General features: G+C 42.6%; 1 protein-coding gene across 2 annotated transcripts in view; it reads left to right on the top strand.

Moving 5' to 3' along the window:
- The first annotated feature begins 4,031 nt into the window (after positions 1-4,031).
- The window catches only part of PPP2R2C (protein phosphatase 2 regulatory subunit Bgamma), a 253,481-nt gene continuing 239,773 nt past the window's right edge, over positions 4,032-17,739 (top strand). Inside the window, exon 1 of one of the 2 annotated variants that reach the window (XM_073574517.1) lies at positions 4,032-4,594. Coding sequence is in view for 1 of the 2 variants with exons in the window: in XM_073574516.1 (XP_073430617.1) it covers positions 4,525-4,594 (70 nt within the window). In the remaining variant the exon portion in view is untranslated. The remainder of the gene's footprint in view (positions 4,595-17,739) is intronic. The other variant, XM_073574516.1, reaches the window with a different exon arrangement.

Raw genomic sequence — 17,739 nt, 5'->3', positions numbered from 1 at the left:
GAATAGATGGATTACATACAGTAAAGACATATAGAACAGATAGATATAGATGTACAGTGTGTAGCTTACTGTACATGTATTTAATCATTGAAAGATTATTTTTCTGAAAAAAATTGCATGGGCTCCTGCTTAATTTTCATAACCAGCAGAGGGAAAGCCGACAGCTGGGGGCAGATGTTTATAGCCTGGGAAGGGGTAATAACCATGGAGGTAGATGTCTCCTTTGTATTTTCAGGTGGCATCAAGTCCAGAGGTTAGTAATGGAAAGGTGTTAATAAGACACCCCTGTTACTAACCCCATAGTCATATCGTATAAAAACGCACACACCCAAAATAAAGTCCTTTAATTGAAAGAATGACACAGACTCCTTTAATAAATCTTACAAAACCATACTTACGATATTTCCCATTCCACTGATACCATTTTCTCCTGCAAAAGAGTTAAAATGACAACCAAGTTCCTCACCTTTCCGCAGAGAAGATGATATTCCACTTGTCCCACGACAGGTCTAGCTGTACTACATCTAGATGGCAGACTGCATCGTTGCATGATGCGACCATACAGCCTGCCATCCAGCAGAGACACTGAGCAGCGTGTGCTCAGTGTCTCCATGTGAACTTCTATTACCTGTCTGATGGCACCACGAGCATGAGAAAGTTCTCATACTCGTGGTGCCGATCAGATAGGTGAAGTGAGTTCATTTGCTGTGAGCTCCCAGGATATTTCTGATGGCACAGCTAGTGTGTGAATGTTCTCATACTCGCGGTACCGTCAGACAGGTAATAGGAGTTCACAGGGAAACACTGAGCACACGCTGCTTGGCCTCTCTGCTGGATGGCAGGCTGTATGGTCGCATCATGCAACGATGCAGCCTTCCATCTAGATGTAGCTGAACTACACCTGTCGTGGTACAAATGGATGCTAGGTGTAAAAAAATCAGATTGTACTCCCATTACACTCGTACGATTCCAGCCTAAATGTGTGTCATTGGAACTAAAAAAACATTTTAGGCTATGTGCCCACGATGCGAATTTTAAGTGTTTTTGCTGCGATTTTTGGCGCAAAAACGCTGCGAAAACGTTTAAAAATCGTGTACAGAACGCCCCCATGCATTCCTATGGCATTCCGCACATGCTGTTCTAATGCTGCGTTTTTTTCCGCGGCGGAAACGCATCGCGGAAAAAATCACAGCATGCTCATTCTTTTGTGCGGAATCGCAAAGAATTGCCGCGATTCCGCACCCATAGGAATGCATGAGAATCGCTTACTTCCCGCATGTGGCTATGCCCACCATGCGGGAAGTTAAGCGTCTCATGTGCGGTTGGTACCCACGGTGTGGAGGAGAGGAGACTGTCCTCCAGGCCCTGGGTACCATACCCCTGTAAAAAAAAGAATAAAAATAAAAAATCGGGGTATATTTACCTTCCGGTGTCCCGCGCTGCATTCCCGGCCTAAACGTTCCCAGTCATGCCTTGCGGCAAGGTCCTGTGATGACGTAGTCTCGCGTGGTTGTTCCTTCCCGGTGAAAGACCTGGCTAGTCATTGCTTGCGTTGAGAAACATGTGATGGTGTCTCCGCGGCTTATATATTTGCATGTTTTACATATTTCCCATAAGGGATGGGGCAGTGCTCTAGAATCACTGCGTTGAGAAACACGTGATGGTGTCTCCGCAGTGTCGGATGTTGATCTCCATGAGGTCAATCATCCTTATTTTTTCATAGTCTCTTACTAGGCATTGCTCCTACTGGCCAGTTTCCTACTCCACACAGATGAGGGGCAATACCCCGAAACAGCTGTCTGTGGATGGATACCATGTTTTGGCATAGGTGGTTTCCTTCATTGGAGACTGCCCTTCCCGTGGTTGTTCCTTCCCGGTGAAAGACCTGGCTAGTCATTGCTTGCGTTGAGAAACACGTGATGGTGTCTCCGCAGTGTCGGATGTTGATCTCCATGAGGTCAATCATCCTTATTTTTTCATTGCGGCAAGGTCCTGTGATAACGTGGTCTCGCGAGATCGCTATAGTAACGCGAGACCAACGTCATCACAGGTCTCGCAAGGCATCGCTGGGAACGCTGAGGCCCGGGATGGCAGCGCAGGACGTCGGAAGGTAAATATACCCCGATTTTTTTATTTTTTTATCATTTTTAACATTTTATCTTTTACTATTGAGGCCGCATAGGCGGCCTCAATAGTAAAAACATGGTCACACTCGTCAAACACTATGTTTGACGAGTGTGACCAACCTGTCAATCACTTTCCAAGCGATGCTTCAAATCGCTTGGAAAGTGCTTGAGAAAATCGCGGCAAAATCGCGAACAGAATCGCGGTATCGAGGTGAAATCGCGCGGGAAAAAAACATGCGATTTCTGGGAAGGAGTCCGGTTTATAGTGTGCGTTTTAACACGCAACGTGGGCACATAGCCTCACAATTGGATTTCATTAACCCCTTTATGACATACGGCGCAAGTCAGAAGCGGGTGTGTGCCCGCCCCATAACTGGGAGATGATGGCTGTGTATTAGAGCCAGCACCTGCTGCTAACAATCATGGGTGGTGCTCCCCCAGCAATTGTTAATTTGTTAAATACCACTGTCAATATCTGATAGCAACATGTAGCATGCACAAGCATGTGGGTGCGTCATTCTCTCCACCAATTAGCGCAGCCGTGACATGATCGTGGTCACCGATAGCTTGTCATGACAGCCGGGGGTGAACTGATGACCCCCATGCCAGTCCCAACAGAGATCCTTTGAAACCCTGCATGTGACCAGTCTTCGAAGGAGAACATGATTTCTGTTATATGCAGCGATTCATCGGTGTATACAAGCGATCGGACGATTGCAGCATCGAGTCCCCTGAGGAGGTAAACTAAAACAATGGAAAGTGCAAAAGGTTTTAAAAAATATGCAAAAAATAAAAAAAATCACGAAAAGTTCAAATCACCTCACTTTTCCCCATTGGAAATAAAAATATATAAAAAATACACGTGTGGTCTCGCCGCATTCAGAAAAGTCCGATCTATCAAAATATAAAACAATTAACCTGATCGATAAACATCGTAAACAAAAAAAAATTAAATTTCACCAAAATTACATTTTGGTCACCGCAATTCCACAAAAAGGGCTGTAACAAGGGACATCCATTCCAAAATGGTATTAATAAAAATGTCGTCTTGCCTCGCAAAAAATAAGCCATCAATCGGCTCCATCGGCTGAAAAATAAAAATGTTACAGGTCTCAGAAAATGGTGACACAACCCAAAAAATTTTTTTTGCAAACTTCTGATTTTTTTTTTCTACCCCTTAAATAATAAAAAAAACCTGGACATGTCGGGTATCTCCGCTATCGTATTGATGAGGAGAATCATATTGCAGGGTCATTCTTACTGCAAAATGTACATCGTAAAAACAATTCCCAAAAAACAATGCCAGAATTGCTTTTTTTTTCACAATTTCACCGCACTTGGGAGTATTTTTTCCCCATTTTCCAGTGCGCTATGTGTTAAAATCAATGGTGTCACTCAAAAGTACAACTCGTCCTGCATAAAATAACCCATTACGCATCTATATGGGCAGGAAAATTAGAGTTATGGCTCTGGAAAGAAGGGGAGGAAAAAACGTAAACGCAAAAATAGAAATTGGCTGCGGCGTGTAAGAAATGTCGCACCGTTCGCCTTCCATGGTCTGTGTTGCCTTGTCATTTTCGGGATGCAGAATGAGTTAACAGAGAATCGCTCAGTGAGTTTCTCAGAGGGACTTTGAAACTCTTTTTGCTTCCTCGTCAAAGTTGAACATGCTGGGGAACAAAGAGCCTGTAAAAGCCAAAAATTTTAACGGAACCCAATTACAAAATTGATTTTTAGTTAAAAATAAAATAATGTAACAGGACTGATAATGGGTGCGTTGGCGATACAAATGCATTGATACAATCCCATTAAATCTAGCTTCTCTGGAGAGGACAGGCGCTGGCGGACCCCCGCGGCACCCTCCGCGCACAATGCACCCCTGCGGTGTTGTGCATCCCCATGCAGCCAGCATGCCCTGCCTGCAGTGACATTTTTCTCCTGACTCTCCGGCAGCACATTCAGCCACAGATCTGATGGTGTGGTTGGGCTAGAACAAGCTGCTGGGGAGGGGCGAGCTGTGATGCAGCAGAAGCAGATGACAGCAGTAGCAGATCAGCTCCAAACAGCAAGTCACACACTGTTTTCTTATCTCCATAATGCTATTTTGCTGCAGTGGCCTCATTTAGCATTGGGGTTTGGCACCAGCAACTGCAGCCGGGCAAGGCCTTGGAGGACAAACCCCACTAATAATCCTACTAACGCCCCGCGAGCCAACGAGCCAGCGGTGTATTGTGCCCTGTTCTGTCTCGCATGGCTCTCAAGATGATGCTGATGCTGGGCTCGGTGGCAGGCTGTGCTCGCTTCCTCTGCTAGCTTGTGGCAGTATGGATGTTGCTCTTGTGACGACCTCTGGTGATTCCATCAGTAGTCCACTGCGGATAGGCATGCTGAGTAATCCATGGGCGAGGACGTAGACACACGGAAAATTAACCACAGCTTTCTTCGGGACCACAACTATGTGACTGAAGGTAGATCCCTTATTCTTTCTAACTGCACCCTTACCTGTGCCGTCTCCACCTTGTGTGTGGTCTCCATCCCCTACCCACTTATGTGCCGTATACGTGCCTTATTGTGTCTATGTCTTGTCCGGAGAATATTCGTTATGGTGGGAAGGCTATAGGGTATCTCTTCCCTTCCAGTCCTACATGGGTTAATTACTGCAGACATCGTATTAACTAGGAGAGGAGATCAGGGCAGGTTACGGCGCGATTTCATCAAAGGCTTGGATACATGTTGTCTTAATGATCCTTTACGAAATATTTGTAGAGGGAATGGTCACATTGTGGCCTTCTATAGGACTCCGCGATGGATGGGTGGGTAGGTATATGTGCGGCCATCGGATATATCGATGTGTAAGGCACGGCTCTTATTTTGGACGTAGAACGTTGGACAATATTTTTGGATGTTTTCATCTCTTGACGTTGAATCCATAAACTGTAATTGAGGGACGCGTCTCAGGTAAGGAAATATGCGATGGAAATATAATAAATCTGTAGGTTCCCGACTCCAATCTTAGAGAAGGTAGAACATCCCAGGGGGTGTAAATTTAACTACTCAAGGGCAGCATTGGTCCTGACTTGCAGGTTGCAGCAGGAGAAGAGGTTTGTGCGTTGAGGCTTTGAAGCAATAATAATACCAGGAAAATAGGAAAATCTAAATCTAGTAACCTCCCCCCATTCCTTAACCCCTATAGGATGATACAGATGTAATAATTCTACTTCTCCATGTGTTTAAAATACCATTCGAAATGGGACCAATTACTGTCGACATTAGTAGTCGGCTTCGTTTTTTTACTAGCCAAGAAATACAGAATTCTAAAAAATGCGGAATTCCAAAACCTTTGAAAGTTGTGTGGCAACCCAACGTCAGACTCGCCCATCAGAGTGCCGGAGGGTCTTTCGGGTGGCCCTTTCTTTATAATTATAATAGAGGGGGATGAGGGGTTAAACAACATGTATCCCCTTTTCGCAGGATAGGCAATATATGTATGATCACTAGAGTTTCGACCGGTCACAAGAGTGAATGTAGCAGGGGCGACCACCGTCTATAGGGATGACATGGTCGCGCATGAGCACTACTGCTATATTTACTCTTGTGATCTGCGTGGGGTCCCATCAGTAGGACCCCATCAATCATACATTGATTACTTATCCTGTGCATAAGTAATAAATATTACCAACACATTTTAATGGTTGCCTATTATTTTTGTTGTAGAGTGTCAATATATTCCATACTACTGTAGAAGAGTGGCACTATTCACATTAGTCCCCAAGAAAAGATCTAATTTCCTCATTCAGACACAAAGCAGGGACAATTGCAAAGAAAGTCAATTAGTTTATCAATTTGTTATTGGTGGAAATCTAAAAACTTGGAGGACAAATAAACTATATGCAGATGCTGTTCCTGGTCGGATTCGAACTCAGGACTCCAGTTCTGCTTGTGAGTTCCCATTAAAGGGAAGACACCTCTGACTATATAAATGCATTACATGTCAGGCTTTAAAATGAATGTAACGCATAGACACACAGCGTCCGCCAGAGAGGGAGATCCTCGAGGTTCTGGCTCATGGACGGGAGTCCTCTGGGTGAAACCCTCCTCTGAAGTTCATATATTTGTTACGTCTGGATGGGTGCTCCCTCAACATCGTTTCCTCTGGTGGACCCACACTAGGTCACACCCATAGCAATGCATTGAGATTGCACTGACATAGGTGCTACCTTTCCAAAAATGAATATAGATAAAACTCAGGGAACGCTAAAACCTATGGTAAGATCATGCAATTTAAAACCACTGTTTTCGAGAAGACCTCCTCTTGATCTAGAGCAGATTTCCAGTGGCTCACTATCACTTCTTTCTTGCATACTGGTCATCTAGAAGGACACTTTTGAATTTTTCAATATAATTTTGGGTGGTCGCCCCATATAAGTTTCACTGTATCTTTTATATAGCGCGAATACGCTCCACAGCAATCTACACACAGGCTATTTACGTCGATCCTCTTCCTCAGTCGGACATTCTTTGTACTTGTCAATCTCCCAATACACTGACCACTAAAATAATATGGCTCCAGGAGAATTTACTTTCACGTTTTTAATTTTCCTTTTCTGTAAAGAGCATATTATTGATTCTATCATGCTAATATTGGATTTAGCTTTCCGTACCTGGAAGCTTGACCTGATAATAACACGAAGAGCTGTGAGGTACCTAGAGGTCTACACCATTACAGCCTCAAAGTCCAGGCTTGGGGCCCAAGTCTACGGGACTGCAGACCTCTGAATCCTCACAGTGTGCATGCTGTCAGGATTCTCTAGTGCCGGCAGCAGAGTGACCACAAGTATGCAATTTGCATACTTCCAGCCACATTCCGACTAGACATGTCTGACTTCACTCAATTCGCTTGTATTGAGCAAGGTAGTACCCGTCTAGTTGGCATGTGACCGCATGTATGCAAATTGTATATTTGTGATCACCAGACCACCCGCTCTCGGGTACCGACACCAGAAAATCCTAACAGAGTGCATAGTGCGCACTGTGAGGATTCATAAGTCTGCAGTTATATATAGTGACGGTAGACTTTGAGCTCCAAGCCTGGACAACCCCTTTAAATATATACTTGAGATTAGAAGCTGCTATGCAGGAAGATTCGTCAAGATTTTTTAAGTGAGATCCAGTTTTTAACTTGACAATTAGTGATGAGTGAACGTGCTTGGATACGGTGTTCTCCGAACATGTTCGGGATCTAATTAAGTGTCTTCGGCGTGTCCTTCGAGTCCTCGCAGCTGTTAGACAGGGATTTCCTGTTTGTTAGGCAATCCTTTCATGTGTTTTGGCTGTCGAACAGCCAGGAGACATGCAGCCGCAGGGACTCGAACATATTTTTTGAGCACGCCGAAGTCACTCTGTTAGCACCCTCTGGAGCATGCTGAGATAACACCTTACCCCAGCATGTTCGCTCATCACCAGTGACAATCTGAAGAACACAGAGGTACATAAGCTCTGCAGGGAGGTTTTGACCATAGTAAGACCTTTCGGCCAACAAAGCACCGTATCAGATGCTGCAGTTTTTGTGCTGTTTGCAAATGTCAGCAGTAGATGTGGCATAATCTTCTTTAGTATGTATGTTAAAAAAAAAAAAAAAGTGTGTAAAGACAAGGATCACCCAAAAAATATACGTAAATGACTTATTAACAAACAGGCCAAACAAAATATTTAAAAACAATTAAAAAGCATAAATGGCTAAAACACCAATATACCGGACCACAGCGCTATAGCGCTAGGTCCAGTCCATTAGTCTGCAAGCTGTGAAATGTAATGGAAAAAATGCCTAAAGATGACATGTGCAAATAGTAACGTACTGCTGGGGGGTATACTATAACTCCTACGATAAGAGATATAGGTGCTGTAAAAGAAATATGGCTGCAATAGTCTGTATAAACCACCAACACCATATTGATGTCCCTTTTATGACCTATCCATAGGATTGGTCATCAATATATGATCTATGGGGGTCTGACACCCGGCATAGAACCATTCAATGTGTGGCGGCCACAGATGACTACTGCAGAACAGCTCCTATGTAATGGATAGGTCTTTGGTATGGTGTGAATGGACAACCCCTTTAAGTACTACAAGACTTAAAGGGGTATTCCCATCTCCAAGATCCTCTCCCAATATATAGCAGGTGTAATAATAATAATAATATTAGCAAATAGCTCCAATTATAATGTAGTATAGTTTTTCTGATTCACTATGTCTTCCCTCATGTGCAGGGCATTGCAAGACCTTAGGCATCCATGGTATGGATAAAGTGACACTGATAAAGTGACAGTTGGCTAGTTGCTAGTGGTTGTAACCATGGATACCTAAGGTCCTGCAATGCCCTGCACATGAGGAAAGACATAGCGAATCAGAAGAACTATACTACATTTCTAATTGGAGGTATTTCCTAATATTATTATTATTACACCTACTACATATTGGGATAGGTTCTTGGAGATGGGAATACCCTTTTAACCCCTTTCCTACATTGTACGTACTATTCCATCCATGTGACCTGGGACCTAAGTCCCAAGGACGGAATAGTACGTCTAATGCGATCAGCGGCCGGGTGTCAGCTGATTATCACAGCTGACACCCGGCACAATGTGTCAGGGGCGGTCACGGACCGCCCCCGACACGTTAACCCCTGGCACACCGCGATCAAACATGATCTCGGTGTACCGGGGTTTATTATAGGAAGCATCGGCAGGGAGGGGGCTCCCTCCGTGCTTCCCTGAGCCCCCCACAGCAGTGCAATGTGCAGCGCTGCTGCGGGAGGCTCCATCCCTGCAGGTCCCCAAATCCAAGATGGCGACGGGGACCTTTGGGGGCCTGCAGGGAGCTGGCTTCATCTGTGCCTGCAATGCACAGGCACGAGGAAGTCTGCATCTATGCCTGTGACAGATCGCTGATCTGTCACAGCGATCTGTGATGTGACAGATCAGCGATCTGTCACAGGACAGTAATGTCCCCCATGGGACATTATAATAAAGTAAAAAAAAAAAAAAAAAAAAAAAAATGTGTAAAAAAAGGGTTAGGGCTAAGGTTAGGGTTAGGTTTGGAGTTAGAATTGGGGGATTTCCACTGTTTTGGTACATCAGGGGCTTTCCAAACGCGACATGGCGTCCTATCTCAATTCCAGCCAAAAAAGTCAAATGGTGCTGCTTCCCTTCTGAGCTCTGCCATGCCCCCAAATAGTGGTTTACCCCCATATGTGGGGTATCAGCGTACTCAGGACAAATTGCACAATAACTTTTGGGGGCCTGTTACTCTTGGGAAAATAAAAATTGGGGGTGAAAAGATCATTTTTGTGGAAAAAATATGATTTTTTAATTGTACGGCTGTACGTTATAAACTTCTGTGAAGCCCTTGGGGGTTCAAAGTGCCCACCACATATCTAGATAAGTTCCTTGGGGGGTCTAGTTTCCAAAATGGGGTCACTTGTGGGGGGTTTCCACTATTTAGGTACATCAGGGGCTCTCCAAACGTGACATGGCGCCCAATCTGAATTCCAGCCAATTTTGCAGTGAAAAAGTCAAACGGCGCTCCTTCCCTTCTGAGCTCTGCCATGCGCCCAAACAGTGGTTCCCCCCCACATATTAGGTATCAGCGTACTCAGGACAAACTGCACAATAACTTTTGCAGTCCAATTTCTCCTGTTACCCTTGGTAAAATAAAAAAATTGGACCTGAAGTAATTTTTTTTATGAAAAAAGTTAAATGTTCATTTTTTTTAAACATTCAAAAAATTCCTGTGAAGCACCTGAAGGGTTAATAAACTTCTTGAATGTGGTTTTGAGCACCTTGAGGGGTGCAGTTTTTAGAATGGTGTCACTTTTGGGTATTTTCTATCATATAGACCCCCTCAAAGTGACTTCAAATGTGATGTGGTTCCTAAAAATAAAATGGTGTTGTAAAAATGAGAAATCGCTGGTCAACTTTCAACCATTATAACTTCCTAACAAAAAAAAAATTTGGTTCCCAAATTGTGCTGATGTAAAGTAAACAAGTGGGAAATGTTATCTATTAAGTTTTTTGTGTGCCATATCTCTGTGAATTAAGAGCATAAAAATTCAAAGTTGGAAAATTGCCAAATTTTCGCCAAATTTCCATTTTTTTCACAAATAAACGCAAGTTATATGAATGAAATTTTACCACTAACATGAAGTACAATATGTCATGAGAAAACAATGTCAGAATCACCCGGATCCATGGAAGCGTTTCAGAGTTATAACCTCATAAAGGGACAGTGGTCAGAATTGTAAAAATTGGCCGGGGAGTTAACGTGCAAACCACCCTTGGTAGTGAAGGGGTTAAGAGGATCCAACTGCTTATTAGACCTGGGCAATAATACAAGCTCCAGTCTGTAAGGGAGATCTATGGATCACTTGAGATCTTTTCCCCTGGTTGAGTTATGAAAGATTGACCCACTTGCTGCTTGCAGATTTGGCGCTTTCTTGTATGGCATTATTAATACACCAATTTAAAAGGGTTGTCCCCATTCGGAAACCTAATTTCCTAAATGTGCAGTTCATTCCCCGGGTCTCCACCATTGCGATGCAGCTCTTCCGTAGTTTTTTTTTTTGGGGAGCGTTTTCTGTAAGAAGACACCAACCTCCTTAATGGAATGCAATGATACGGAACACTTGCTGGAGGGAAGATCTCTGGATTACACACCATCATAATCTCCCTGTTATTATTTCCTAGGGATTTGCTTAGAATCCCAGGAATAGGAAAACATTGCTCCCATCATCTAAAACCAGCAGCGCCCCAGTCCACCGCTTGTGTGTGTGCCCCCTTCACTGTGACAGAGCTGAGCTGCAATTTCAGGCATTACCTGTGACTAGGTGTGGCGCTGTTTCTGGAGAAAAGCAGCCATGAGTTTTTGTAATTCTGTACAACCTTTTTAATAATCTATGAATTTAAAAATATAGATTGCGGACGGCACCGCTATTACCAGGTATCCGCTGGTGGTGTATGTCTGGCAGCAAGTTGTCGTCCAGAGCTCCTAGGTGCTTGACCTCGCAGCGATCAACTCATTGAATCCATATAGAGGAAATGCTGCACTCAACAGGATAAAATATGGCTCATTTATTGACACATAGTTACATGTCAGGTCAGAGTGGAAATACAAGAGTGTTCACAAGCTGACAACGGCCGTTTCGCGCTGTTCTAGCGCTTCCACGGGTCCCGTGGAAGAGCTAGAACAGCGCGAAACGGCCGTTATCAGCTTGTGAACACTTTTGTATTTCCACTCTGACCTGACATGTAACTATGTATCAATAAATGAGCCATATTTTATCCTGTTGAGTGCGGCCTAATCTATGAATATGTCTGAGGTCATTTGGGCAGATGTTTAGCAACAAGTATGGGGGTGACCACATTGGTAAAGGGTGATTAGTAGAAATCCATAGAAATCAGCCGGATTGCTGATTTCCATTTCTAAGTGCAATTTCATGAAACATTGGCATAATGCACTGCCGATATTCTTCTGCCATTGTTTTAACCTCCTATGCACATTTACCATAAACCTTAGCACTATATGAACAACTAAAGGGATAACCAGAGTCGATATCTATAGATGTCACTGTTATTTATGGCAGCCTGCAGTATAGAAAGCTTTTCTTAGTTAACATATATATGCCATGTCCAGATGCAGCATCATTTGTCAAATTTATTGCCATTGATTACTTTTATTATTTTCTCAGTTTGCTTAGTTCATACATTATTACTGATCAGTTTTACTTGCAATACCACAGATAACCACACGGTGTGCTGTGCACATATGTGTAAATTGTCCCGTCAGGAATTTACTTTGGTCTCATGAAACATTTTTCCCCGCTTGGATCTTTCTTTTGCTGAATATTCAACTTCGATGTGTTCTGTGATCATACATCTGCCGAGAGGAGAGCAGATTAAGACATGAAAAAGTTACAATCTCTCGCATATTTCAATCTGAATGAGCTCACAGACAGGTTCTCAGTTGACTCTTTCTGCAGCCGGCAATTGACAATACAAATCAGAGGCTATAGAAGGTAAATGGTGCAAATTCTTTAATGAAACCCAATTGCAAAAATGAATTTTTTTCAGCACCAAGCACTTGCTTTTAAGCAAAAAAAAAAAGATGTTATCCCCAAAGGTGGACAACCTCTTTAATGTATTTTCTTTTGCTCTATAAGCATTGTTGGTGTGTTTTTGTAATGTATCGGAATGTAATAACAGTTACGCGGTAGTATCTTTGTATGTCGGTGATGAGTTTTTATTTGTACGTCAGGTAATAATCATTTTTTTATTCTATAGTTCTCATTTATTGGCTTCCATTGTGAAGTGGTGGCGCCACGTGGATTTTTCTGGGGCTTCAAATTGGGAGTTAATAAGCAAAAGAGAGGGCGTTTCCGCAGCTCTATGCCTTAGGCTATGTGCACACGCTGAGGATTCACTAGCAGGTTTTTCCATGCAGATCCGCAGGTAAAACCGCAGGTAAAGTGACCTGCGGTTTTCCTGCGAATTGGCCAGCAGTTTTCCCCTGCGGTTTGACACCTGGACACTGGAATAGGTGGCAAACCGCAGCGGAATCCGCAGAAAGAATTGACATGTCATTTATTTCTGTGGATTCAAAACCGCAGCTTTTCCGCAGTGAAAAATCCGCAGCATGTGCACAGCGGAATGTTAATCCCATAGACTTACATGGTACTGTACACTGTCTGCAGAACTCCTGCGGATCCGCAGAGGCCAAATCCGCAGCAGAATCCGCAGCAGGATCCGCAGCGTGTGCACACAGCCTTAAGGGGAAGGGGTTTCTAACGTCATCTGTCGGGGAAGGGAAGGATCAGACATTTTGAGTTTAAGCACTGATCCTGTTTTTCTCCCAGGAGATAAGTCCTTGCTTAATAAACCCTGATGACAGCTTACTCCTCTCTCCCCATGCAGAACACATGCAAGTCCAGCCAAGCAAAAGTGCACGTCTGCAGTATTTCTGGATAGTTGTTGGCCAAACGAGTGTTCAGCTGACAGCTATCTGATGTGTTCGGCCAGCTTTGGAGAAGGCTTTAGGCTGGAGTCACACTAACCTGCGCAAAATACGGTCAGTATTTTACATGCGTAATACAGATGACAGACCCCTAACCAGTGCTCCGTATGTCATCCGTAATCAAGGTGAGGTCGCGTATTTTGCGCATGTCAGCATCCGTATGGCATCCGTATGTAATCCGTATGGTGAGATTTTCTCGCAGGCTTGCAAAATGGACATATAATGGAGCCCTATGACAGTTTTAATAAAGAAATGAAAGAATAGATATAGACACATAGAATGCATATATATATATATATATATATATATGTGTCTATATCTATTCTTTCGTTTCTTTATTAAACCTGTCAGTGTGAGTTTACTGTATAGCGCATTGAATTGCCGGCTTTGCTAAAAGACACCTGGTGCATATTTCTCGCAGGTCACATGTGTGGTCCGTGTGTAATCCGTATTTTTTGCGCACCCATAGACTTGCATTGGCGTATTACGGCCGTAGTACGCTGACAATCGCCGCATGCTGCGAGTGGCATGGAGCGTAGAATACGGATGAGAAATATACGGCTGGTGCGAGGTACCCCATAGAGAAGCATTGGTCCGTGTCTAATGCGTGCTTTTTGCGCCTCTCACTCTCCCGTATTCCTCGCCAGTGTGACCCCGGCCTTACCTGCAGACTCCTGGTTAGCACTTCGGCATATGCTGTGATTTCCTGCTGTGCTAGGGGCAGAGTGCTCTCCTTCATTCATTGAAAGACTTTTCCAGGCAGAAGCTACATTTCTGCAGATTGGCGAATCCTGACACTGTGCACTAGACACACTGTCAGGATTCCCCTCGATTCCCAGGTTGAGCCGGCGGTTTGCCTATAGGCAAACAAGGCCATTTTCTGTTGACAGTAACGAATAAGAGTCTAGTTGGCACATGACTGACAAATCACATACCTACGTGACCACATGATTGACTTGTCAGTTGAGGGGAATCCTGACAGTGTGCATGAGATAGAGAAAGGATGATCTTCACATACAGAAATGCATGGATGTGGAGGGGTCACCATTTGTCCTTTCCCTACGTTCTGTTTTCTTGGAAGAAACAGTTTTATGTTCACAATCACAGTTACATGTATAAACCGTGAGCGCACACCCGACTTTTTCATGATCACATTGATTATACCGTAAAATGGACGTTGGGGCAGAATTTTGAGCAATGTGGAAGGCTGATAATGTTAATGCGAACTTATAGAAGTTTAATTCATAAACAAAATTCTATTCTACCAAGGAGAAAATGAGGAGATTAAGAAAACTAGTCCTGGCGGTGGGTCACTGGCGGCTTCTGTTCGCCCCATTCAGTTACATTAAGGGTACTTTCACACATCAGTTTTTTGCCATCAGTCAAAATCCGTTGGCTAGCGGATCCGGCAAAAAAACGGATCTATCGCATCATTTTTTCCAACCATTTTTTCCGTTTTTCGACAAATCCGTTTTTTTAAAGGTCATCAATACAGTGCACTGTACAGAAAAATCACACTGACATGTTAGAATCGAAAGAATAGATATATACACATAGAATACATATATATATATATATATATACACAAATGTCATTGAGAACCATATATATATATTTATATTTCATAGCGCTCTACATAGCAGAATAGTTGCTAAATCACTTGTCGGCTTCTGTAAAATCATTCCCGAACCCGACATGAAATGACACATGGTTTACATATAGTAAACCATGTCATATCAAAACGATTTATATATGTCAGTGTTTAATCAATTGACACCTCTCTATTATTAACCCGGCTTAATGTCACCTTTCAATAGCAACATGACATTAACCCATTATAATTAACCCATGAGCCACCACTAAAGGCAATGGGAATAGAGAGGCCAAGTGCCAGAAAGGGCACATCTTATAGATGCGCCTTTTCTGGGGTGGCTGGGGGCAGATTTTTTTAGCCGAGGGGGAGGACAAAACAATGGTCCCTCTCTAGGCTATTAATATTTGCCCTCATTCACTGGCTTTCGTTCTCTGGCGGAAAAATTTGCGCAGGAGCCCACGCAATTATTTTTCCGCGTTTATAGCCTTAAATTTAACTCCTAGAGTTCCAAATTTTTCCTAACACAAACTACTAAATTGATTAAACACTGACATATATAAATCGTTTTGATATGACATGGTTTACTGTATGTAAACCATGTGTCATGTCATGTCGGGTTCAGGAATGATTTTACTGAAGCCGGCAATTGCTTTAGCCGCTATTCTGCTATGTAGAATTCTATGAACTATAAATATATATACGTGTCTCAATGACATATATATATATATATATATTCTATGTGTATATATCTATTCTTTCTTTTGTGTTTTAACCTGTCAGGAGCATGCTCACTTAAAAAAAAAGATCCTGCGCCCATAGGCTTTCATTCTAGCAAATGATGGACACAAAAAATGTTGCTTTGTGCGTCGTGTCCGGCTGCCGGACAAAAAATTTTCACCGGTGAACGACGGACAAAACGTGAGGCCATCCGTTGCTAATACAAGTCTATGAGAAAAAAAAATGGATCCAGTGGCATCAGTCGCTGGATCCGTTTTTTTTCGAAAAATGACGGATTGTGACTAATGGCAAAAAACTGATGTGTGAAAGAGGCCTAACAGTTCTCTGTACTCACATAGGGAAAGATCTGTCAATTAGGCCTGGGCACGGACAAGGCAATGGGGATCCTCCCAAGTGACTAGTTTTTTTCAGTCTCGTCATACCGAGCCCTTGTTCACAATTATATTAAACGTTGCAGAGCTTTAGCGAAAAAATGTAAACTTAGAATGAAGGAGCTTGTCTCTGATTCATGGTACCTGGCCTGTGGTTCCCATTAAAGGGACTCTGTCACCAGATTTTTACCACTTCATCTGAGAGCAACATAATGTAGGGACAGAGACCCTGATTCCAGCGATGTGTAACTTACTGCGCTGATTGCTTGCTTTAGCTGTAGGTTTACTAGCCCTCTAGTGATAATTTCCTGCTGACAAAAGTGATTTTATCAAAACGACAGCAGACAGCCCAATAAATGACACACCTCTGGAATCAGGGTCTCTGTCCCTACATCATGCTGCTCTCAGATGGGGATGCAAAAACCTGGAGATAGATTCCTTTTTTAAGACCCTTCATGCTGCTTTCATATACTATAGTTCCCAAAGTTATGCAGTTTCCAAATAATACCCCCTTTATGTCCATATGATTACCATGTAATAGTAATTTATTAATGTAATTAATTTAATAAATTATATTATTATTATATTATAATGGATTGTATTAAATGAGACAAACCGTTTTAGAATTTAAAAGAGAAACCATTTTTTCTCTGACATGCTGGAGCTATGGTTTGATTCATGCTGCTACAGGTGATTTTGGCAATATTGATCAATTGACAGGTTTTCTTTAAGGCTATGAACACCTTTGACGTGGAGAACTGATTTTTACATATGTTAGTGATTACTTTTCATTAATAAATTTGAGGATGCAGTTTCAATCTGCAATCTTCATTCATTCATTATCAGACCCTCCCAATATGCAGTTTGCAACCTGATCTTAGTTTCAGATATGTCTCTTGTGGGAGTTTCTCTCCCAGTAATACAGGCAGTGCATATCCAAAGACCAGCTGTCTTCATTAGCTCAAAAATCAGCACAACTCCAATACTGTATTTATTTCCTTTTTTGTTCTTTATTTCTTTTCTATAGCTTTTTTTTCCTGCCCTCCCTGAGACTGCGAATACTTTCCTCTCTCTCCACTCTGGAGACCTATGTGCAACCTCTTTTTAACTGTGATAACAAAAATGAGGGAAGGGAGAAAGAAGAGCAGATAAAATTATGAGTTTCGGAAATATAGCATTAGAAATCAAATCCCTTGCAGATACAGACTCTATGTCTCACAATGTGCTTCGCTCGATAGGGTCAGAATATAGATCACAGTAAAACAGTAGCCTGTACTCTGCTGATAACAATATTGGTCTTTATCTATTATCAGAAGTGTTGTCACTGATGCCAGATATCTATTTGAATATTTTAGCAAAGCTGTAAGTGAATCGCTCATATAATTGGACTTTATTGGACCGGTGGTATATCCAGCCACAAACAAGTAATTCATCACCTTCAAGATGTTATTAAGCCCGACATTCGCACCCAGCATGCATTACCAGTCTGAGCTCAGCGTGATGACTGTCCTGATGACTGAGGTACAATCTGATGTTAGTGACATGATCAGACGGAAGACAAAATGCAAGGAGTGAAGTGAAAGATCAAGGCAAGACAGCTGAACATGGGAGAAACCCACACTTCCACAGGTTGTTGCTAAGCACAATCATATAAATGTGCTGTTCATTGGTCTATCGTCTATCTATCTATCTATCTGTTATGTATTATCTATCTATTTCTCTATCTCTAATATCTATCTGCTCATAGCACGTTATCCGAGCACATCCACTCATTATTATTTAGGTTCATTATCCATTTGTAGAAGCCATCCTCCTTCGATTTCAGCTTTTTTACAGATGGTGT

The sequence above is a fragment of the Dendrobates tinctorius genome, unplaced genomic scaffold (assembly GCF_039654945.1).
Source record: "Dendrobates tinctorius isolate UK_male_01 unplaced genomic scaffold, ASM3965494v1 ptg000039l, whole genome shotgun sequence".
Classification (NCBI taxonomy): domain Eukaryota; kingdom Metazoa; phylum Chordata; class Amphibia; order Anura; family Dendrobatidae; genus Dendrobates; species Dendrobates tinctorius.
Note: the sequence above shows the minus strand (reverse complement) of the source record. Positions and strands in the feature narration are given on the sequence as shown.